At 41.1% G+C, this 24,676-nt stretch overlaps 1 protein-coding gene across 3 annotated transcripts in view; it reads right to left on the reverse strand.

Annotated features, from left to right (window-relative positions):
- POC1B (POC1 centriolar protein B) overlaps window positions 1-24,676 on the reverse strand; it is a 109,350-nt gene that overhangs the window by 54,129 nt on the left and 30,545 nt on the right. For 2 of the 3 annotated variants that reach the window (XM_043968105.1, XM_043968104.1), the window contains exons 5-9: window positions 10,245-10,352; window positions 10,011-10,126; window positions 8,250-8,383; window positions 3,855-3,923; window positions 2,134-2,286 (exon numbers count right to left, since the gene is read on the reverse strand). In XM_043968105.1, coding sequence (XP_043824040.1) covers window positions 2,134-2,286; window positions 3,855-3,923; window positions 8,250-8,383; window positions 10,011-10,126; window positions 10,245-10,352 — 580 coding nt within the window. The remainder of the gene's footprint in view (window positions 1-2,133; window positions 2,287-3,854; window positions 3,924-8,249; window positions 8,384-10,010; window positions 10,127-10,244; window positions 10,353-24,676) is intronic. The other variant, XM_043968106.1, reaches the window with a different exon arrangement.

Here is a 24,676-nt window from a genome sequence, read left to right on the forward strand (position 1 = left end):
GTGATTTTCTTTTTATCTGTATAGAGCCTGTTTGAATGTGGTTATTGGCAGGTTGTCTCCCCTGTTAGGCTGTGAGTTCCTGGAGAGTAGAAGCCATCTTCTACCTTTCTTTATAGTCCCAAAGTTTAGTGGCTGGCACAGAGTAGGTGCTTAATAAATGTTCATTGACCTTATTGACTAGAGGGAGCAGTGGATAGTATTTTGGATCTGGAGTCAGAAAGGCCTATGATCAAATCCAACCTTAGACACTTATTAGCTACACTATCCTGAGCAAGTCACAGAACTTCTCAGCCTCAGTCTTCTCATTGGTGAAATGGGGATAATAATTCATAATAGACCCCCCTCAGGGCTTTTGTGAGGATGAAATGATTCATATTTATAAAGAGCTTTGTAAACCTCTTGTACCACATAAATACTAGTGATTAACAGACTCCAGACAAGACATTCTTACCAGCCCTTAAAAGGTGCATTCCCTATCTGGCCATGGGCCCATCATTGCTATATTTTAGACCAGGGGAATCTTACCTTGGGGGACATGAACTCGTTTTAAATGAATGAATGAATGAATGAATGAATGAATGAATGAATGAATGAATGAATACACACACACACACACACACATATATATATATAAGTTCGTGCTCATATACATATGTCCCTATATACACATCCATCCATACACATGTACATATGCTTTTTGACAACCGTATTTCTATACAACTGACTGCCTTTGTAATCCTATGGATTACATTTTATGCATTTAAAAACATGATCCTGAGCAGGGCTCCAGGGGCTTCCTCACATCCCCTCGGGGTCCATGACGCTAAACAGCATGAGCAGCTCTATTTTAAACCATGGTCCAGAAAGCCAAAGCCCATTCTGAGCCAACACCTTTCCTCACTGACCATCCACTACCTAAAGCCCTCCAGTGTTCTGTCCAAGGATCTGGGATCTTTAGTGTTGAGAGGTTCTCTGCACATGTCAGGTTCACACCCTGGGAAAGCAGTGAGTGACCTCTCTTAAGTGAGCTCACCCCCGTGGCACCTGTGGACTCAGCTTGTCAGAGTACCAGCAGCAGCCGCTGCTGCTTCAGAGCACCAGGCTTCCTAGGATTCGGGCACAGCCTGCTATCTGCTCATCGGTGGCCTTCCTTCCGTTCTTCCGTGTGTGATACACCACCCTCCAATCTCCTGACATGGGTCAGAATTTCCCTTTTATTTAGGTGCTTTTTCTTCTGTTGGCATTGAAGCCCTTCTTCCATTCCCCCCTAAAGATACCTAACGCCTGAGAACCCTGAATGGACATGCCTTCCTTAGGCCCCTCTGCTCTTTTTCTTCTGAGGGGTAGACCAGCCTGCATCACGAGCACCTTCATGTTTCTCTGTTTCTGCCTGTGTATCCTCAGTGGCCAGCACGGTGGCTAACATAGTATATTAGGTGCTTTACTATCCACTGAGTGGATTCTTCCTGCTCTCCATACTTACCATAAGTGAGAGACTCAATCCTTGGCCTTTCTGGCTAATGTCTCTCCTCCAGAATTGCTACAGCCAACTAACTACTTGTTAAGAACCATAGGGATTTTGTCATGGAACCCAAGGGAGGAAAGAGAAGGCTGCAGTGATCAGCTGTGACAAATGAAGAGAGGTCAATGCAGATGAATTTTCAGAAAAGGCAAATGGATTTTAGTGACAAGGAGGTCTAGGAGACCTTTTTTCAAGAGTGCTCAGGGTGGAAAACAAATCACATGGAGTGGTAACAAAGGTCTAGATGACTCATTGTATGAGTCTGGCTCAAGCCCCCACTAAAGCTGGCCTAAGAGGCCCTCTGCTGTGGATTCAGAAGTAAAGAAGGAAAAGAAGCCATGAAAAGCCAGAAGGCATCAGGAGAGAGAGAGAAAGTGAAGAGACAAGAGAGAGGCAGGAGATCTTGAAGAAAGGACTCAGATAAGTGTGGAAAGGTGAGATTGAGGATTTCAGATGAGGGGCTACCATTAGAACAGAGAAGAGAGACTTCTTCCTCTCAGACAGGAAGGGAGAAGGGACAGATGAAAACATGGGCAGACTAGCAGAAGAGGAAAGTTGACAGAGCTCAGGTGTTACAGCCTTAATCTTCTCAGGAAGTAGCTAATACTGACCTCAATTGAATCAGGTTTTCTATCATGGTGATGAGAAGTTCTTGGGTAGATATCAAGAAGATGAGGTGGGGCGTCAAAATGTAACCTTTTGATGTTCTTTTTCAGAAGATCTTTATAGTTCATTTCATCAAAATTTGTCTTCCACAATAAAATCTATAGAAAAGTGAATAATAGAGACAGTTAATGTTTTTAGGATAAAATTAAAACTATACCTGATTTTTTTTTGGGGGGGGGGACGTGGGGCAATGAGGGTTAAGTGACTTGCCCAGGGTCACACAGCTAGTAAGTGTGAAGTGTCTGAGGCTGGGTTTGAACTCAGGTCCTCCTGAATCCAGGGCCAGTGCTTTATCCACTGAGCCACCTAGCTACCCCCTGTACCTGATTTTAAAAGGAATCTCAATGACTACAATGATTACAACTTATAAGATCTTGGTGCATTACGCTGACTTCCCAATGGACAACTGGACTCCAGTGTGAATGCTATGAAATGCTATACAAATGCAAGGTTTTTTAAAGTGAAACTATAAAGTCCTGATTTCTGTATCAAGTAGAGCAGAGTTTATACATCTGAACTCATGGCATTTCTCAAAGCACAGAAGGTGGGAGGCAATGAACTGATCCTGCCATTGCTGTTGTTGCTTGTCATTTGTTCCCAAAGAGGACCGTGACATCAGAGTGATGTCATGACTTGCAGTGTGTTGGATATAAGTGAGGCAGGGCTGTGCAAGGTCACCAACCTCACTCTCTCCTCCAGAGCCATCTGGGTCTAGTGGCAAGACATACATCAGGATGACTAGAGATAGTTCCAGATGTTTGAGTCAATTGGGCTTAAGTGATTTGCCCAGGGTCACACAGCTAGTAAGTGTCAGAGGTGAGATTTGAACTGAGGTCCTTCTGACTCCAGCACCAGTGCCACCTGGCTGCTCGTTCTGCCATTGCTGCTGATGCTCAGAACACAGCAGAATCACAGAAAGGTCCAGGTGGGAAGCACCACTGGACCTGTCAAGTCCAACCCCCTCCCCATACAGAGAAGAAAACTGAAGCCTCAGGCAGGGAGGCACCTGGCCCCCAGCCACACAGCCAGGAAGCACGGGAACCAGGCCTCCAACTCCAGGCCTTCAGACACCATGTCTGGGACTTTCTCTCTACTTGGAAATGATATTTCAGGGGAGATGCTACCAAGGCTAGTTTAGGATCAACATAAAAAAATAAACAAAGGAGAGAGGCCCATTCTATGTCATATTTCTGACCCCAAATTGTATCACTGAGTTTGAGCATCCATCTTATTCAGCTACAAATAGCTTTGGGCTACTGCCAACACTCAACTCTACCCTCAAGTAATAATAATAATGATAACAGTAATACTAGCTAGCATTTATTAAGCACTTAGTGTGTGCCAGACACAGTGCTAAGCTTTATAAATATTATGTCATTTTATCCTCACAGCAATCCTGAGAGGTCGGTGCTATTACAATCTCCATTTTACAGATGAGAGAACTAAGTCAACCAGAGGTCAAGTGACTTGCCTAGGGTCACACATCTAGTAAATGCCTTGAGGCTATCTCGGGTCTTTCTGTGGTCAGGCCCAGTGCTCTATCCACTGAGCCACCTGGCTGCCTCAAATGGCAAAAATGTGTAGCACAACAGCAGCATCAAAGTCGGCCTGAGGTCAGTGTTTTCTCTAGACTAGTGATCCCAGAGAATTGAGGGAAACCACAAACCTGAGCATCAGCACCTCCAGATGTGAACTGCTGGCCACCCTTTGAAAAGGAAACGGCAAAGACAGGTCCCTAGGGAATGAGAGGGCACAGGAAGGAAAACAGAGACATGATCAGTGATGCTCCAGGATAAACAAGATCACAGAGACTTATAACAGTCTATTTTTCATCTCACTTTATAAAACTGGACTAGAAAAGACTCCTGGTGGAGCATCGGCTGCTGACAGCTAGCATACAGGATTAAAATAACCCTGAACCAATTAGAAATTATAACAAGGAAATAAATCATAATTTCTTTCATCTTTAAGCATTTCTTTTCAGAGTTCCACTTTGGGAAGCATTCACATCAGCAGCAGACATTTCAAGGAATGGCCTGGGCTGCCAATATATCCTACTCTAAAGTCTTCAGCTGGGTTTGTCTGTCTGCTTCTCCCTGTTGCAGTGAATAAATGAAAAGTCCTTTAGGTTTTCTGTAGTCATTAGTTTGACACTCGCTTCACGCTGAAATCCAAGTGGCATTTGCCCTTTCAAGGACAGCTTGACATAAAAGAGTACGTTTGCTCTGTTTTTCCAATTTTAGTTTGCTTTTAATTTGACTTCTAAGTTAAACGTGGACAATTTCCACTTACACAACTATCTCTATGTAGGAACCACCACCTTTACAAAACCTATGGCAGCAGCAGCATTCAGAGAAGCTACAGATCCAGACAAAGAAGGAAATTAGCTCAAGGCTTAAAGAACTGGACTCTGGGAACAGACTTGTAAGCAGGGTGAACCTGCCTAACCAGGGAGTCCTAGGCCCCCAGTCATTTTACCCTCAATGTCACAATGTCTTTACTTCCCTCTGATATGCTTCCTTAGGCTCCACAAATGAAAGATGTATTTGTGTTAGCAAACATTCTTTTCGGGGAAAAAAAAAAAAAAAGAAAAGGAAATAGGGAGGTGTGGTGGTATACACCTGTGGTGCAGCCCTGTGGTTATAAAGGCTGCGGCTGGTGGACTGCTTGAGCTCGGGAGTGCTTAGCTGCAATACGGCTAACACCAATCTACTGGGTGTCCGACAAAATCCAAAACCAATATGGCGGATCTTTGGGAGTGAAAGGCCACCAGACTGACTTAGAGAGGGGTGAGCCCACTCAGGTCAGAAAACCAGAACAAATCAAACCTTCTGGGCTGATCACTATTGGGATTGAGCCTGGAGTGGCTGAAGCATGTATGACCTGGGGGGGAAACAAAGACTCAGTCTCACAGATAGGGGTCAATGCAAATGACTCTAGGAAGATTAAGAGGTAATAGCCTCAGAAACACAGAGTGAAAGGGACCTAGGTAGTAGCCATCTGGTCCAATTTAGTGACTGTCTATACAGATAGACATAGACACATATATTATCCAAGACTGAAAAAAGTTTTCCTGGTAGAAGTGATTACTTCCCTATAGAATCAAGGAATTAACATATTCTGGGCCTACTTCTGAGTCAAAATAAAAAGTAATGATGTCTCACTTCCAAAATAATACTGGTAAATAGAATATCAATAATAGTAATATCTAGCCTTCAGAAGACTTTGGAAGACACACTATTTGTCAAATAAAGTGTACTTCAATCCATGACTAAATTATTGAAGCTTTCTTACATATTATCTCTCTTCATCTCCAAGATTCTAAAATCAAATCTAGCAACCTGTTGCATGAGAAATCAGAAACATTTTCTTTTATATTAGTCAATCATCTCTTTAATTAAGTGGAGTGGCATTGCTAAGTTTTTTTTTTAAATGATATTTTATTTTTTTACCAATTACGTATAAAGACAATTTTTACCATTCTTTTTTTTTTTTTTGGTGAGGCAATGAGGGTTAAGTGACTTGCCCAGGGTCACACAGCTAGTGTCAAATGTCTGAGGACGGATTTGAATTCAGGTCCTCCTGAATCCAGGGCCAGTGCTTTATCCACTGTGCCACTTAGCTGCCCCTTTGTTTGTTTGTTTGTGGGTTTTTTTGGGGGGTGGGGTTCTTTTTACTATTCTTTTTTTTTTTTTAATTTTGAGTTCCAAATTTTCTCCCTGCCTCCCTCACCTACCCCCTTCCTGAGACAGTAAGCAATTTGATATAGGTAATATATGTTCAATCATGTAAAACATATTATACTGGTGAGTTTTAACAACAATAATAGTTCACATTTACATAATACTCTAAGGTTTGCACAGCACTTTCTTCAAAATAGCTCTGTGAAGTGGGTAGTAATAACACGATTAGTCCCATTTTAAAGATGAGGAAACTGAGCCTCTGAGTGGGCAAGCAATGGGCCCATGGTCCAAGTGCTGGGAAGCATCAGCAGGAGGATTTTATGCTGGGCCTCCTGACTCAAGGTACTTCTCAGGGTCTGGAAGATGGGACTTGGCCCACAAATGCAGACAGATCCCCACTGCCTTGAAGCTCCTCTATACTCTGAGGTTCTGTACAGGGTGTTTGAGTCCACATCGAACCTCCTCTACCAATAATGACTGAGGACACCCCAATTTTTAATTAGCACCAAACAGAAAAGTGCGTACAGAATAATTCTCCAAAAACAATTTCAGCCTCCAAAACAAGGAGGCACAAAGGGATGCCCTGCTGCGGGTTGGGGAGAAGGGGCACATCCTGGGCAGCTCGAACTCCTGGGGCTATATCCTCTCTAGGTCACCTCTCGTGCTTGTCTCCTGCCCATCGGCTACAGGCTTCCCTATTGCTCCCCTCTGCTTCCTAAGCCAGCACTTGTGCCTCCCTGCTTCCCTGCTGACCCATGTGTGTGAGCAGACATCCGTTGTTGGGTTTGTGTCTCATTCCTTCACGACACCTGCCTGGACAGCACATCTAGGGCAGCTGCACAGCAGGGCCCCTCAGGCTGTTTTCCCACCTCCATCTCCTTCACTCCACTGTAGGTAAGTTGGGGGGAATGCTCTCCTTTCAGTGCCCATCCTGTCCCTGGCAGCTAGCACCCAAGTCATTCAGTAAGCCTCAAAGGGGCACCTGGTGACACTGGAAGGGGTACAGCTGAGGGGGACACCTGTGCCCTGCATTCCTGCTTCCTCCAACAGGTCCAGCTTCTTGTTTCCCACTTACTATTGAAGCCACATATTCAAAGAATTCAACAACCACAATTAAGAACAATTATTTGTATGGTTTTTCTTCTTTTCTTCTCTATGATTATGTTGAACACACCCTCCTGTTTGATGAATCCTTCCACTAATCTATTAGATTTCTTTTTACCTATTTGTGGAAACATAGGGGTCTCTCCACTCTGAAGAAAAAATTATTGATTCTTGTCTCCTGAGTTCACTTCTGACTGGACGAAATAGAAATCTTTAGAAAGCCAAAGGTGGTCAAATGGGTAATGAGTGACCAAAGGTAAATGGTTCTCTAAAGCCTAATGTTTGTCCTTATTTAATGCTGTTTGAGGAGATTCACTCTAAGATGATTTTGTTAGTGAATTTTCAGAGACATAGGGGTAAATCTGCCTATCTTTGGACTGCTCTCTAAACAAAAACATTTAGAATTAGGCTAATCTAAGTTAATAACATTGTTTCTGGGAGGCTTATGCCCAAAACAGAGAGCACATAATTTTGTTTCACATGTCTAGCTAGGTCTGCTGGCTACTGATTTTGTTACTGCCTTTCAATTACTTCTCTTTTTTATGGACTCTACTATTATCGGTTGAAAGCATGTTCCAGCATAAATCTGAGCTAGCATTTTAAAAAACCTTATAATCAATTTCTGTTTTATCTAATTTAAATGTGGTATACCAGAAAGCACGCTGAGCTCAAAATCAGGATCTGAGTTTGAATCCCAAACTCTTAGTAACCATTGGCATGTCACTTAACCATGAAGCCTCAGTTCCTTCATCTGTGAAATGGGAATAACAACATCTGTATTACCTCACTCACCAGCTGCTGGGAGCAAAGTAGGAAACAAATGAAGAAATGCAAAACATGCCACCCTAGAGCAGAATGAGCCCTTTTCTCTTAGCACATTTAGTGCAATTCTACTTTGAGATCCAATCTGTAAACTCCTATTTTGTAAAGAAAGCCCCAGAGCAAAATTACAGAAGTTACACACTTACAAAATCAGGCAAGACTCTTCCCTGAAAGAAGGCCATATCCAATCTATTTAGAAACTCGTGAATACAATGAAAGGTTAATTTAGTGGCTTAGGAATATGAGAGAAACACCAAGAATATCCAGTGACAAATCACAGTAGTAGGAGTTGTTCAGTTGGAAAGGATCACATAAATGCAATCACATAAATGCAGCTTCTTTGATAACAGCAGCAAACAAACATGCTGCAACGAGAGGGATGATAAGACCTAATAATGTCAGGACTTACAGACATGTACCTGTTTAAAAATGAAAACTATCATTGCCAGTACCGTGTGTCCTTGAAGCGTGTATATGAGTCTTCCTTCTATGAGATCCAAAATCTTGAGGGTGCCATCGGATGAGGCAGTGATGAGATAATTGCCCGAAGGATGGAATGACAAACAGTTGACTCCACCACTGTGAACTGATTTACGAAAGGAAAAAAAAATGGGGACATTCAGATGTCAGTTACATTTTGAAATATTTTAGATAGGTTCTAGAATTTCAGAGCATTATCTTTTACCCCCATTGGAAGAAAATAAAAATTTCATATTGAGGAGGATATTTTGCTATAGATTGTCTCAACAAAATGAAATTATATTAAAAATTAAAATAAGTTTGTTATTTGGCATAATGTAAGCAAAATACCCAACACCTGGCTTAAGTAATTGTTTTGACATCAGGGATATGTGGTTCTGGTTTAGTTTGACAAGAGCAGTCAAAAAATGGGAGAGTGGGGCAGCTAGGTGGTGCAGTGGATAGAGCACTAGTCCTGGATTCAGGAGGACCTGAGTTCAAATCCGGCCTCAGACACGTGACACTTACTAGCTGTGTGACCTTAATTCTTATTGCCCCGCAAAAAAAGAAAAAGAAAAAGAAAAAGGGAGAGTGCCATGGAAGACCAATGTATTTCACTTTGTAATTATCAAGTTAGTAGATACATGTCCAATATCCCTGTCAAGTAACCATTACTAGCTTGGGAAATTAGCTCAAAAATCTAAGAAGAACAAAGTAGGGCATCAAACATAGAGTAAGTGGTAGAAGAGAATTTTTCTTAAGAAATGGAAAAATAGGGACAGCTAGATGGTACATCAGGCCTGGATTCAGGAGGACCTGAGTTCAAATCCAGCCTCAGACACTTGACACTTACTAGCTGTGTGACCCTGGGCAAGTCACTTAACCCTCAGTGCCCTGCCAAAAGAAAGGAAGGAAGGAAGGAAGGAAGGAAGGAAGGAAGGAAGGAAGGAAGGAAGGAAGGAAAGAAATAGAAAAATACACTTGATGTAAAATTAAAAAAAAAACAAACACTGGAGTCCCTGAAGGAAGTTATGTTCTGTTAGGTTTGGTAGCTGTTCAACCAGCAGACCCTGCAGCATTCCCCAAGAATGGAGCTCATTCAGTCAGCCAGTAACCATTTATTAAGTGCTTACAAGGAAGGGTGGGGAAAGCCTTGCATCAGACAATAGGGGAGACACAAAGACAATTTTGTCTTTACACCCCCAGGGCCTACCACAGTGCTTGGAGCAGAATAAGTCTTTAATAAATTGCCTTCTTCATTCAGATGTAGACCCAGGGCTTCTGGAGCCCACCTGTAGTAAATTTACAACCTGGGATTTGGTGCAATAGGTCTGTTTACAGTGGAGGGAATTACCTTTCCTCCTTTTTCTAGGACAACCTATCTCATCTTATCAGGTACAGATGGAGTGAGAGCAAGAGAAATTTGTTCCTAACCCTTAAGGAACTTTTAAAAAAAAGTCTCTTCATAAGGGGAACAAGGATACATAATCTGTGCTGGCCAGCTAAAAAGTGAAAGGAAATGGTCTCTTAGCTACTTGAAAGGGAATATCAACAGAAATGGCTCTCTGTTTACATCCCTGGGACACTGTAAAGAAAGTCACTGTCAAGCCGGTAGACTTTCTCAGACCAGTACAAAGGCAGGCTGGTACCACTTTGGGGACTCATGAAAAGGACCAGGCTAGGCCATAAAGGGGTTCAAAGGCTTAAGGAGGAGTCTAGAAAGACGTTATTTGCTATGCTTTAGAAATTGTCACCTTGGTAATTCTGAAGTAACTTGTTTACTCTTATATCCCAGAGTTTCACTGTATGATCAGAACCTGCTGAAGCTATGCACGTACCACTGGGGTTAAAAGACACAAAGTTGGCAAACCTATCAGGGAAAAATGAACCAGATGTCAGGCACTGTCATTTTCATTTGATTAATAGAAGAGTCAAGTCTTCTTTAACGAAACGCAAGCATCCAAATGGGCCAGAATGGCTTGACTTACCCTTCAGAGTCTGTAAAGCTATTGATGCACAGTTTATTTGTTGTGTCCCAGATTTTTACCGTCTTATCCTCACTACATGATACTATTAGTCTTCCATCAGCTGAAAATCTGGAATGCACAAGAAGATAGGTTCTAGTAAGCAGGTGGTGTCAATGAAAAAAATAAATCACCTATCCCTGGGAAAGCACTAAAAAGTCCTTAGGAGAAAATCCATACGTTTAAACACAACACGCATCAGCAAAAGGGAGAAGGAACGGAGCAATAAACTGGAAATGAAATAAACAAAAAGCCCCCTGCCCCCCCAAAACCTCATAAAACCCCTAATTAATCATCAAAAATAGAACGTCTAAGAATAAGAGATAAATTTTAGGGAAAAAATCTTGGAATTAATCCATAAATTTAAGAAAAAATTTTTGAAGAAATAAAAACAGATAAGCTTTTAGCTAATTTGATTCCTAAAAAGAGAGGAAAACCAAAATGCCAATATAAAAGATGAAAAAAAAAATCACCTCACAACAAAAGGAGGGAAAATAAAGGAAATCATTAGAAACGATTTTGTTCAATTATGTGCTGACAAAACTGGAGGCAGTTTGAAGGGGGGAAAGTACCAGATTAATTTATGAGTTAATCCTATTAAACATTCAAAGAAAAATAAATTCCTATGTTGCATAAATTATTTGCAAAAATGGAGAAAGCAGGAATCCTAATCAAACTCCTTTTGTAAGACAATATAATCCTGATATCTGAACCAGGGAGAGATATAGTGGTGGTGGGGGAGTTATAGACCAGTATTTCTAATGAATATATATGCAAAAATAATGGGAAAAGATTTAAAGAAAGAAGCTACAATAACATAGCCAAAATTTTGATTATATACTGTAATCAGATCAGATTTATACCAAAAATACAAGGTTGGTTGAATATTAGGAAAATGATTAATATAACTGATGATATTAATAACAAAACCAAAAATTATATTGACTTTATCAACATGCAGAAAAAGACTTTTGATGAAATTCACCACCTGTTTATGTTAAAAATAGTAAAAAGGACAAGAATCAATGGACTTCTCCTTAATATGAGAAATCATTTCTATCTAAAACCAAAAGCTAGTATTATTTGTAATGGAAAAATGTTAGGCCTTTCCAGTAAGAACAGGGGTAAAGCAACCATGTCCATTGTCACCACTGTTACTTTACATAGTTGAAAGAATGCTAGCAATATTAAGAAAAATAAATAAATGGAGGGAATAAACATAGTCCCAGAAGAAATGAAATATTGATGAAATATTGCTTTTTGCAAATGATAGTGTGATTTACCTAAAGAACTCGGGAAATTCCACTAAAAATTAATTGAAACAATAACTTTAACAAAGCCACAGGACATAAAAAAATCCATATAAATCACTCATCTCTTTATACATTACCAAGAAAACCCAATGTGAAGAGTTAAAAAGAGAAATTCCATTCAAAGTAAATACAGAACTTGTAAAAGAATTAGGAGTCCAGATACCAAAACATATGAACATACTTGCAATGAATACACAAAATAGACTTCTTAGAAACAAAGACAAATCTCAATAACTGGGGAGCTATTGATTGTTTATGGTTGGGTCGTATATATAAACATGAATATATATATATATATGTGTGTGTGTATGTGTATACATATAATAAAAAAAGAGAATACTAACCTAAATTAAATGATTTATTCAGTGCCATGCTAATCAAATCACCAAAGGATTAGTTTACAGAACTAGAAAAAAAAATCAAAATTTACCTAAAGTAACACAAGGTCAAGAATTTCAAGGGAAATAGTGGGAAAAATGGGAAACAAAGGAACGTAGGAAGACCAGATTTTATATTATACTAAAAAGCAATAATTATTAAAAATATTTAGTGTTGGTTAAAAAATAGAAAACTTTATCAGTGGTGCCAAAAAAAAACATAGAAGCAAACAAATTTAGTAGTATAGTGTTTGATAAATTCAAGGATCCAACTACTATGCGGTAAAGACACTCTTTTGCTAGGCAAACTGACCTACATAAATTCATAAATTCAGTTTAGCCAAACACTTCAAACCATATACCAAGTTCAACTCCAAACAGATACATGACCTAGATATAAAAGGTTATATCATACACAAATAAAAGCAACAGTGAAGATGATGCCTTTCACAATCATGGCGAGGAAAAAGGTTCTTAACCAAAGGATAGAAAGAAATACAAGAGATATAATAGATCATTTTGATTACGTAAAATTGAAAAAGGTTTTGCACAAAATCAGTGCAAAGGAATAATTTAACAGAAGAATTCTTTGTAGCAAACTTTTCTCATAAAAAAATCTGATATCCAAGATATATAGGGAACTGATTCAAATATATAAGAACAAGGACCATTTCTCAATAGATAAAAGACCAAAAGATATGAATAGGCAGTTCAGTTTTTTTAAAGGCTCCAAATCACTAACAAGTGAAATGCAAATTAAAACAACTTCAAAGTTTTATTTGATACCCATCAGATTTGCAAAGATAAGAAAAAAGGAATAGTCATTTTCCAAGGAGCCCCAAGAAGAATGGCACACATCCATTATTGGGAATACTGTGAATTGGTATAACCATTCCAGAAAACAATTGGGGACTATACCCCAAAAGTTGCGAGATTGTTCATGCCCTTTGACCCAGTGATGCTACTACAATCAGTCTTGTACTCCAAAGAATTCAACAAACTCTTTCGAAGGAGCCATTCATATAAAAATATTTCTGTCAACATTTTTTTTTTTTGGCAGTAGCAAAGAACTAGAAACAAAGGGAGTACCTATCAACTGGAGGAATAGCTGAGCAAACTATGGTATATGGACACAATGAAGTATTTTGTGCCATTAGAAACAACGAAATGGACGAATTCTGAGAAGCTTGTGAAGACTTGTATGAACTGATGCAGAGTAAACAAAGCAGAATCAAGAAAACAATCTATATTATGTATGACATTGTAAAGGAAAGTGACCTTGAAAAAATTAAGAGAAATGATTCATTCCATGAACAAAAATAACTCCAAAAGATTGATGATGTATCCTATTTCCTACCTCTTGAAAAAGACAGTGGACTAGAGATGTAAACATTGCCAAAATTCGTTTTTTCTTGATAGTACTAAGTTTTTAGAAGGGAGGGCATTTGTCTTATTTAGAGAGGGAGTGTTATGGGAGGGAAATAATAAAGGAAAAAATAGTATTAATGAAACATTTATCATATGCAAAAAAAGAAAGCAAAATGAAGTTAAGGAAGAGACACAGAAAGTAGAAGTTAAGAAAGAGACAGACAAGCAGGACAGTATAAGAATTATGGTGTTAAATGTATTATATACTTAAGTTATCTATAATTGAGAGTCATCATTTCATATCACATATCAATTTTACTGCATAATTATGAGATATTTTTATACCAAGGTTTTCCAATTTAAATAATTATATGAAATGATTTTGACAATCATCTCTAAAGCAAATTATAATTGGGAGACTATTATCCATACTCAGTGGTTCTGAAAAAATAACCCACCTCTCTCTGCCTTTAACTTTCTGCCCCTATGTCTTTGTTTAAATATTTGTTTAAATATTTACCAAACCATTAAAACACTCAACAATTCCCCTTCTGCTCTACGTTCATTTATTGTGTGTGTGGAACCCTGTATCACTTTAGTTGATGTATTTGGAGTTTTTCCTGAACTGTGTTCTCTCTCTTTCCCTCTGTCCCTCCCTCCCTCCCTCTCTCCTTTGCTATAAGTGATAGCTCTTGGCATGACAGGAGGAGGATATGTTGAGAGATAAAGGTGATATAAAAACAAAAGAGATAATTTTTAAAAACTTAAAATAATTTCTCTTCTAGCCACAGTTGTAAAAAAGGATCTCTTCTATTCTCATCATAAATGTAATCTTTTAAAAATGATATGACCTTTTAAATTTAGATCATGCTGCTATTTGGGACTTACTGTGGAATTTGGTGAAAGATGCTAGTCTAAATCTAATTTCTTCCAAATTGTTTTTCAGTTTTCCAATCAGTTCATGTGGATTAAAGAGAACTTCCCTGGTAAGTTACTGTCTTGGGTTGACCAAACCCTGGCCTATAGTGTTTGGGTGTAATTATTTAAAATAATACAATATATCAAAGGACCTCTGGTAGAGGGGGGAAAGGCTCAGGCCTTTTGAAAGTGCTCTGGCTGACAAATTACTACAATTTCCTTTGGTAGCTGTGGTATAATTCAGTTCAATCAAAAATATTTACTATGACTATGACTACTATTACTACTGTGACAAATAACAGTTAACATTTATATGGCCCTAACTATGCGCCAGTCACTCTACTAAGTGCTTTACAATGATCTCATTTGATCCTTAACAATAACCCTCTAAGGGAGAGGCTATTATCATCCCCATATTATAGATGTGGAAGCTGAGGCAAACAAAGTGACTTATCCAAGGTGACACAGCTAGCCTCAAATGTTTGAGGCTGGATTTGAACTCAGGTCTTCCCGACTCCAGGCATGGCATTTGTTGTGCCACCTAGCTAGCTCTGGAGCCAAATAAGATCTTCAGTTTCATGAAGGCAGTTATCAAGACTGTTCTATTCTTTACAAGGCAAAACATCCCCTTTCTTTGACCGCTTCTCACGAGGTATGGGGAACTGCTTCCAGTCCCTTTGTCTTCTCAGTCACCCTCCATTAGATGTGGAGGTGGCTTTGTCCAAGTGTCATGCCCAGCGCCTAATTCAGATATGATAGATCTGGGGCAAGGCGTACACACATACACAGACACGTGTGCACACACGTGTGTGTGTGTGTGTGTGTGTGCGCACGCACGTGCTCCCCTCTCTCCTGCATTCTAGCTACCTCATCAAGCCTGGCACGGCTCTGTAGTTGGTTTTCACAGCCTTCTTGATTGGTGTCTTTTTACCAGACTGTGCTTATCAGGCCTCATCTCTGGCCAGGAACTTCCTGCCGTTCTTATGTTCTTATCTTTTACTCTGTGGGTCAGAAGTTCACATGCACGGGGCAGCTAGAGGGCACAGTAGATAGAGCTCTGGCCTCAGAGTCAGGAAGACCTGAGTTCAGTACCTGCCTCAGTACTTATTAGATGCATGACCCTGGGCAGATCACTTAACTTCTTCCTGCCTCAGTTTCCTCATCTGTAAAAAGAGGATATAAGAATAGCACCTCCTTCCCAGGAGGTCGTGAGGATCAAATCAGATAATATTTGTAAGGTGTTTTGTGACCTTAAAGGACTATATAAATGTTAGCTATTATTATTAAAATTATTAAGGAAAGTGGATTGAATGCTGGGCCTGGAGTCAGAAAGACTCATCTTCCTGAGTTCAGATCTGGCCTTGGATACTTAGTAGTTGTGTGACCCTGGACAAGTCACATACTTGTTTGCCTTGGTGTCCTCACCTGTAAAATAAGCTGGAGAAAGAAATGGCAAACCAGTCCAGGATCTCTGCCAAAAGAACTCCAAATGAGATCACAAAGAGTCAGATATGACTAAAAACAACTGAACTGATGGCCCCTGTAGACAAACACCATCATTTCTTGGAACCCAAGCAGCCACTCTCTATTCAGAATGCTTCCTGTTCTTTGTATGTTAGAACCAAGCATTGGTTCCCTTCTGCCACGGAACCTCCTGCCCCGGGTCAGGACTCCTCTTTCCTTCAGATCTCTTTTTTCTTGTTTTCAAAGGAGAAGGAATGATAAGAGCCAAGATGGCAGAGAGAAGCCAGGAAGTTACCAAAGCTCTCCCAAGTTTCCTTCAAAAACATTAAATCAAGCCTCTAAACAGATTCTGAAACTACAGAACCTACAAAAAGACAGAGAGACACAATCTTCCAACTTGAGATAATTTAGAAGACTTCAGGAAAGGTCGGTCTCACTCAGGCAAAAAGGGAGTGCAGCACAGTTCAGACAGTGCAGAGCAGCACAGAGGGGATCTGAACAAGTCATCAGGAAGCTCTTGGCCACAGCAGAGCAACTGAGGCCCCTTGATCCTGGCTCAGCAAGCTGGTGGTGCAGTGGACCAGTTGTGAGATGCACCAGCATCAGCTGAGGGGGTAGGCTGCCAGCTGGAGGGCCACCCATGGGACAGGCATGACTGAGCCGGCCATCCCAGCTCCTGGAGCAAGGGCAGGGAGTATGCCCAGGGTAGTGAGAAATTCACAAGCCATAGAGGCCTCAGAGTAGAAATCCGGTGACACAGCCCCTATCCCCTAGCACAAGAAGCTTGAAACAGTGACCGTTGTGCCCCAGGAGCAGAGTTCAACTTAAAAAAAAAAAGCTGCAATATGAGTAAGAAACAAAAAAGAGCTCTTACCATTGAGAGTTTCTCTGTCAACAGGGAAGAGCTAAACACAAACTCAGATGAGGACAATACTCTCAAATCACCCACATGTGAAGCCTCAAGAAGGAAGATGAATTGGTCTCAAGACAAAAAGTTTTCTTGGAAGAGCTCAAAAAGGATTTAAAAAATCAATTGAGGAGGAAGCTAGGTGGCACAGTGGATAAAGCACCAGCCCTGAATTCAGGAGGACCTGAGTTCAAATTCGACCTCAGACACTTGACACTTATTAGCTGTGTGATCCTGAGCAAGTCACTTAACCCTCACTGCCCTGCAAAAAACCCCAAAACAAAACAAAAATCAATTAAGAGAGGTAGAAGAAAAAATGGGGAGAGAAATGAAAGTAACACAAGATAATTATGAAAAAAGAATCAGCAGCTTAGAAAAGGAAGCGCAAAGAATCAACAGCTTGGAAAGGAAGCACAAAGATTGACTAAAGAAAACAGTTCCTTAAGAAATTCATTTGGCCAAATGGAAAAGGAGGTGTAAAAGCTTACTGAAGAAAACAATGCCTTAAAAATTCGAGTTGAACAGATGGAAGCTAATGACTCCATGAGACACCAGGAATCAGTCAAACAGAGAATGAAAAAAATAGAAGAAAATGTGAAATACCTCATTAGAAAGACAACTGACCTGGAAAATAGATCCAGGAGAGACAATTTGAGAATTATTGGACTGCCTGAAAGCCATGATCAGAAAAAAGAGTCTAGACACCATATTCCAGGAAATTATCAGAGATAACTTCCCTGATATTATAGAATCAGAGGATAAAACTGTCGTTGAAAGAATCCACCAATCACCTCCTGAAATAGACTCCAAAAGGAAAACTCGAAGGAATATTGTAGCCAAATTCCTGAATTATCAGACGAAGGAGAAAATACTCCAAGCAGCCAGAAAGAAGCAATTTAAATATCATGGAGCCAGAGTCAGGATTTCACAGGACCTGACAGCTTCAACATTAAAGGATCGCAAGGCTTGGAATATGATATTCTAGAAGGCAAAGGAGCTTGGATTGCAACCAAGGATGAACTACCCAGCAAAACTGAGCATTCTCTTTCAGGGGAAAAGATCGACATTCAATAAAATAGGGAACTTTTAAGCTTTCCTGATGAAAAGACCAGAACTGAATAGAAAATTTGATCTTAACATACAAGACTCAAGAGAAGTTTAAAAAGGTAAAAAGGGGGAAAAAGTTATTCAATATGGTTAAACTGTTTACATCCCTACATGGGAAGATAATACTTATAACTCTTGAGAACTGTATTGTAATGATTGGAATGATGCCACCTGCTGGAGACTTACTGTAGAAAAGCTGCGCCATGAGGTGAACGTCTCTGAGGGCAAGACCATGCGTCTTTTCTTTGGTGTCAGGAAATGACGTTTGCTGGTGGGAGGAAGAAGGGGGAGCCGGGTGCTCTGACTCGCTCTTTCCTGTGGACTCTGGCAGAGAGCGGAGCTAGAAATGCGCTCTCCCTTTAATAGATAGATGAATGTAGGCCTTTCCTTCTCTTTTTACCAAATTCTTATTCTCCTTAATAAATGCTTAAAAGTCTAACTCTTGCTAAAGCTTATAATTTATTGGTGACTACTCATTAGATATTTTAGACAGTTTAGCTACAACTTTAGCCTTTAAGAGTATCTCTATTTGGGCAGACAGAAGGGATATACACAGAGAATATAAATATATATTGTCTTTGATGTGATGATATAAAGAAAATTAAGGGGTGAAAAAAGGGAGTTTATGGGGAGAAGAGGAAAGGGGAGGTTGAATGGGAGAGAATGAAAGGAGAGGTTAATTATATCATATGAAGAAGTGCAAAAAACCTATTACAAGAGAGGGAAGGAAAGGAGGGATGAGTATTGTTTCAACCTTACTCTCATCAGACTTGATTCAAAGAGGGAATAACATATATGTTCATTTGGATAAAGAAATTTAGCTTATTGTTTATGGAAGTAAAAGGGTAAGGGGAAAAGGGGGGGTCCTGATAAAAGGGAGGGCAGAAGCAGGGGAGAAAAAGGGTAAAGAAAAGGGAGGGCAGATTGGGGGAGGCAGGGGTAAGAAGAGAATGAATGATAATTATCATCAATACTTCTCACTAATAATTCTGATATGAATGGTGTTCATTAGTAATAACAAATCGGGTAAAGATGCAGAGCTTTAAGACTTGTGAAACATGCTTCTCAAATGGAGGCGAGGTGATGTGAGCAGTAACACGTATTATTAGGAGGCCCCGGGGAGTGGGTGACTTGCCCAAGCAAGTCCCTGACAAAAAATGAAACTGACTATATATCTCAGTAGGGAGAAAATGACAGGTCCCTAACGAGGCCGTCATCTCAGGCTCAGCATTCAGATTTCTGTAGATGAGTGTAAAGTTCAGTCAATACTAAATTGGAAGAAAGGACACGTATGGGAAAGAAACAATTTGTGTAAATATGGCAGCTCCACCCTTGCTTGTTTAAACATTGCACACTCTGAAAAACTGGAAGAAGAAGAAAAAGGGGACCAAAGATATGAAAATGGCCACGTCTTAGAAGATCAACTGGCCGCAAAGACTTGGCACAAGGAGGCCAAAGGGGCCCCTTGGCAGCACAATGAGCTAATTCTGTGTTTGAGTCAGGAAGAGAAAATGGTGACCCATTAACCTAAGAGTGGGCCGCACATGGCAGCGTCGGGGGAGCGGATGCATATTTCATCTCTGTTTTGGGTGCCCTCCAGGTTGGCACACCTGAGGCCCGGGCCTAATCTGCCTCACTCTGTGATGGCTCTAGAGCTGAGAAACCATTTCCGCGAGGAAATCCTGGACTTCTCTGCCAAATGATTAGCCACAGCCAGAAGAACACTGCCAGTGTGGAGTACAAGTTAATTTGTGATACACTATGGAGGGGAAAGAGGATAGGAGGTTATGAGCAGCCATCCCACACATGGAGCAGTGAAGAACAATGGAGAAAATGAACCTGGGTGAGCCCAGCTAAGCTAAATCATTCTGTGCTTTTGTAAATGAAATTGGAAAAAATATAACAAACAAACAAGAACTCAGAGAGAACGCTGACATTCCTATGGTGATTTCTTTTCTTTTTTTTGTGGGGCAACGAGGGTTAAGTGACTTGCCCAGGGTCACACAGCTAGTAAGTGTCAAGTGTCTGAAGCCGGATTTGAACTCAGGTCCTCCTGAATCCAGGGCTGGTGCTTTATCCACTGCGCCACCTAGCTGCCCCCATGGTGATTTATTTCCAACGAGCCCCGCCACCACCACATATGGCCTCTACCATCTCAAGAGCCAATGTACTTTGTGAACAAGTAGCAATGAAACATCTTCCCAACAAATCATCTGAGGAGGTAAAAACAACATGCGGGCTGAAGGGCCCTCCTCAAACAAGGCATCTCCCACGTGTGAAAAGTGCTCGAAATTCTACCTGTGATGCCATCATGGAGATGACTTTGTTTGCCAATCAGGTGAGGATTAACATCAAGCAAGGCATGTTCAGTGAGATTGGCTCAGTCAAGCTGTTTGTGGTGTTGCGGATATCCTGTGCAGAGACCAAATGGGAAAGGGATGACCTAGCCATGGTGAGGCTCTCCAGAGGGTCCTTTTTATTGTGCTCATTTCATTGAGCTCTGAAAGATGACAAAGCCTCCTTAAGAAAGGGATCTGATTAGCCATCCACACTGGGAGAGCCAAATTGATAAAAAACAAAAAACAAAAAAAAACCCACTCAGGGACAGCTAGGTGGTACAGTGGATAAAGCACTGGCCCTGGATTTAGGAATACCTGAGTTCAAATCCGGCCTCAGACACTTAACTCTTAACTAGCTGTGTGACCATGGGCAAGTCACTTAACCCTCATTGCCCTGCCAAAACAAAAACAAAACCAGAGAGAGAGAGACAGAGAGAGAGAGGAGACATTTTGGGGGCAGCTGGGTGGCACAGTGGATAGAGCACTGACCCTGGATTCAGGAGGACCTGAATTCAAACCCAGCCTCAGACACTTGACACTTACTAGCTGTGTGACCCTGGGCAAGTCACTTAACCCTCATTGCCCCGCCAAAACAAACAAAACCCCAAAACCCATGGGACCTAGAAAACATAGGTTGTAGGAAGAGCAGCCAACCCAGTCATTCTATCAGCATATACATGGTATCCCAAAAGTCTCAGTACTAAATTTTTTTTTTAAAGGCTTTCAACTGCACTAAGACTTTTGGGACACTGTATAGCTCTGTGTGTGTGCGTGTGTGTGTGTGTGTGTGTGTGTGTGTGTGTGTGTGAATGAGTGTGCATGTGCTACTAATACGCAAAGAATTAGGGCCACAAACAAATAAAGGAAGAACATCAGACTGGTTTCTATTTGAGTGCACAAGATTTTTAATGAATCCAAGTTTCTTGCTGTTACAAAATCCAATCCTCTGCTGGTAATGAGGCCATGTGGCTAAGAATCATGGAACACAATGGTTCCATAAAGTAGCAGGTGATTCGAAAGGCAATTGAACGATACATGGTGAGTCTAAGTGAAGCTACAGCATATTACCAATGGTATTTGGAGGTGAGAGAAGGCTTCAGAGACCTCTAAAAGAGGCTAGCTGCTCAGCTAACAGGAATACTAACATTCTCAGTGGATGGGCTTGAGACTGTTGGGAGCATCTCCCAAGAGAGGATTTACGGAAGGCCACCAAACAGAATGTCACAGGATGATAAGATGTGCCCAGGATGAGATCAGCGGCACAGTGGAGGGTTGAGAGTCTCTATCCAGGATAATAACAATAGTTAGTTGGAGCTTGGACAAGATGATTTCTGACACCCTCCCGGTTCTATCATACTAGGGAAATTTTGGACCGAATAAAGAATTTGGATGGTCTTTTACAAGCCAGTCTAATAAGATAAAGTTCATGGTAACAAACAAAATATTTAGGTTTTGTTAAAAACAAACAAACAAAAAAATGACAACAAGCATTTATTAAGTGCTTACTATGTGCCACCCACTGGGCTGAGTGTTGGGAAAAAATAGGTGATAATGGACAATTCCTATGTGTGGGGTCAAAGTTCCATTTCAGCCACATGGCCCTGTCTTGGATTTCCTCCCACCAGTCAGACTTGCTAATAGGTTCTCTCTTGCCCTTTTCGAGTGGGGATTTCTTCCCCCATCCCCCAACTCCTGGCTCTGCCCTGAGCCTTCTCTTCTCTCTCTACAAACACTTTTTTTAAAGAGCTCAATACCTGTTTTCAGGGACTATCTCTATCTAAGTGATTCCCAAATTTGCATATCCATCCTTAATCTCTCTCTTGAACTTCAGTAACATATCAACTAGCTCTTAGATACCCCCACAGAAACCTCAAATCAAATATATCTAAAACGGAACTCATTCTCTTTCCTCCTGAGTCTGCCCCTTCTGAGAACTACCCTATCTAGGTCAAGGCCAAAGCCATCCTTCTAATCACCTGGTTCAGAACCTCAGAGCCATCTTTAATTCTGCTTCATCCACTCCCATATCTGATCAGTTGCCAAGTTTTGACAGTTCTACTTTCGGCAGCATCTCTCCCCTCCAGCCCCTTTTCTCCACTCAAGCATTACCACCCTAGACCTGGTCCTCATGGCATCTCGGGATGACTGTCGCAGCCTATCCAATCGGAAGCATCAGCTCAGTACAGTAATCACACAGCATCTCAGCCATGAATGGCTTTCTACTCCGGAGCTAAGAAAAGAGTTAGTCTGGGGGGTGAAAACGCAAAACGAGCCAGTGGGGTGGACCTTCAAGGGGAGAGTCTCTCCCATCTTCACTCCATCTCCTCACACCTACAAAAGGCATCTACCTCCGCCCAAGGCAGACCAGATGCCAGCCCTGCTCAAAATTGTGCCTCACTGTCTTGAGAATAAAATAAAACTCCTTAACATGGCATTTAAGACCCATCTCTCTTTCTAGATTTATGTCATACTACCACTTGATAAATTCTTGGTCCCAGCCACACTGGATTAGCAGCCATTTGCTGAATTAATTTCTCCATTGCCCACCTCTGGGCAGTTACAGAGACTCTGGTTTCTGTACCTGGAGTGGGGTTCCCCTTCATCTCTACCTCTCAGAAACTGGATCTTCCTTCTAGACCCAGCTCAGATGCCTCTTCCGTGAAGCCTTTGCAGATCCTCCCATCTGCTAGTGCTTCCTCCCCCTTCAATTTTTTTCATACTATGCTTATTTGTCTATGTGTGTATTCCTCTAGTAGAAAGTAAGCTTTCTGGGGGCAGCTAGGTGGTACAGTGGATAAAGCACTGGCCCTGGATTCAGGAGGACCTGAGTTCATATCTGGCCTCAGACACATGACCCTTACTAGCTGTGTGACCCTGGGCAAGTCACTTAACCCTCATTGCCCCCCCCCCCAAAAAAGTAAGCTTTCTGAAGGCAGGGACTGTTTCATTATTTTCTTTGCATCCCTAGTCCTTAGCGCATTGCTGACTCAAGACAACAGAAAGAATTAATAAAATCGAGTAAATACAAATCATGAATCCTGAAAATAAAATATCACTACAAGCTTCCATAATAGCAATGTTTCAATGCAAGTTAGACTAGCTTACCTTTTATTTAAAAAACAAAATCTTCTGCAATCAAGAAACAAGAAAATAATCTGCACTGAATTTGAAGGCATTGTTAAGAAGGAAGGGCACACGTACACAAGGCTTATTCATTCACTTCTGCAGAGATGGCCTATCTTCAAAGTATTTCCATAAATTCCGTTCCATGAACAGCAAGGGGAGTTAAGCCAGGCTGAGCTGACAGAATAGTTAGTAACCTTATTTTACATTTAAGGGGCATCAACACTGTACAGAATACAGAATAAATTTGGTTTGCAACAAGGCATCCATATTCAGCTCTGGGACTAGTGTCAAAGAAAGCATGCTAATTATTCAAATCAGTTGTACAAAGGTCAAAATGTTGGCCCCAAAGGGCTACTCTCCACCTTTCCCCCCACTAAATGACCTCCTCCCACGTCCTGGGAGCCAAGGGAAGGAAGTAGAGGTGGCAGTTCTTTTCTTTGTGAGTCTCTCATCATGTCCGATCTGGTCGTATCTGTACCTAGCTCAGTAGGGGAAGGATAGCTAATTTAGGACAACTTCTGTTTAGGGAGATGCAACTTCCATTTTAGCAGGTGAGACCTAAGGCTTCAGGGATTTTTTCCTATGGGAATACAATAAAGATAAAATTCAAATATTTTAATGTCCCTTTTAATAAGCTGGGGACTCTGTGGCACATATGTGACTATCTCTGTCTCAACTCTCCACTTCTAGTTTTTAAAAACAAGTGTCTACTAGCTGTGTGACCCTGGGCAAGTCACTTAACCCTCATTGCCCTGCCAAAAAAAAATCAGGGGGCGGCTAGGTGGTGCAGTGGATAAAGCACCGGCCCTGGACTCAGGAGTTCCTGAGTTCAAATCCAGCCTCAGACACTTGACACTTACTAGCTGTGTGACCTTGGGCAAGTCACTTAACCCCAATTGCCCTGCAAAAACAAAAACAAACAAAAAAAAAATCAGAAAAAGAAAAAACCCAAAGCTCAAGTAGCCTCTTTGCTTAGTAGTTGCCTCTCATTGCCTTTACTTTGCCAATTTAAAAATATTTACATTGTTCCAGCAATTCTCAACTCCTTTATTTGGATGCACTTATTCTCTTATATTTTATGAATACTTTGGTTCAGTAAGCTCACTTCTCCCCCGCCTCTGCTCCTGACTCTTCAGACCTTCCCACCTCAGAGTTAGCCACCTTCTCACCCCAAAGATACCCTGACTCCTGGGGCCCCTTCCTCTGACTGGCAGGTCAGTTCCTGCCTAGGCCCACCTTTTCAGGAAGGGCCTGGGTCAGCCATGCTTAACTCTTTCCTAGGTCTGTTACTGATTCTTTGGCCTTTTTCATGTTCCCTGGGTTGCCTCTCCCTACTTTCCATCACCTTCTGGTCTGTCATCTTATAAAAATGTACCCTCTAGGGGCAACTACGTGGTGCAGTGGATAGAGCACTGGCCCTGGAGTCAGGAGTACCTGAGTTCAAATCCGGCCTCAGACACTTAACACTTACTAGCTG

The sequence above is a fragment of the Dromiciops gliroides genome, chromosome 5 (genome assembly GCF_019393635.1).
Source record: "Dromiciops gliroides isolate mDroGli1 chromosome 5, mDroGli1.pri, whole genome shotgun sequence".
Lineage (NCBI taxonomy): Eukaryota > Metazoa > Chordata > Mammalia > Microbiotheria > Microbiotheriidae > Dromiciops > Dromiciops gliroides.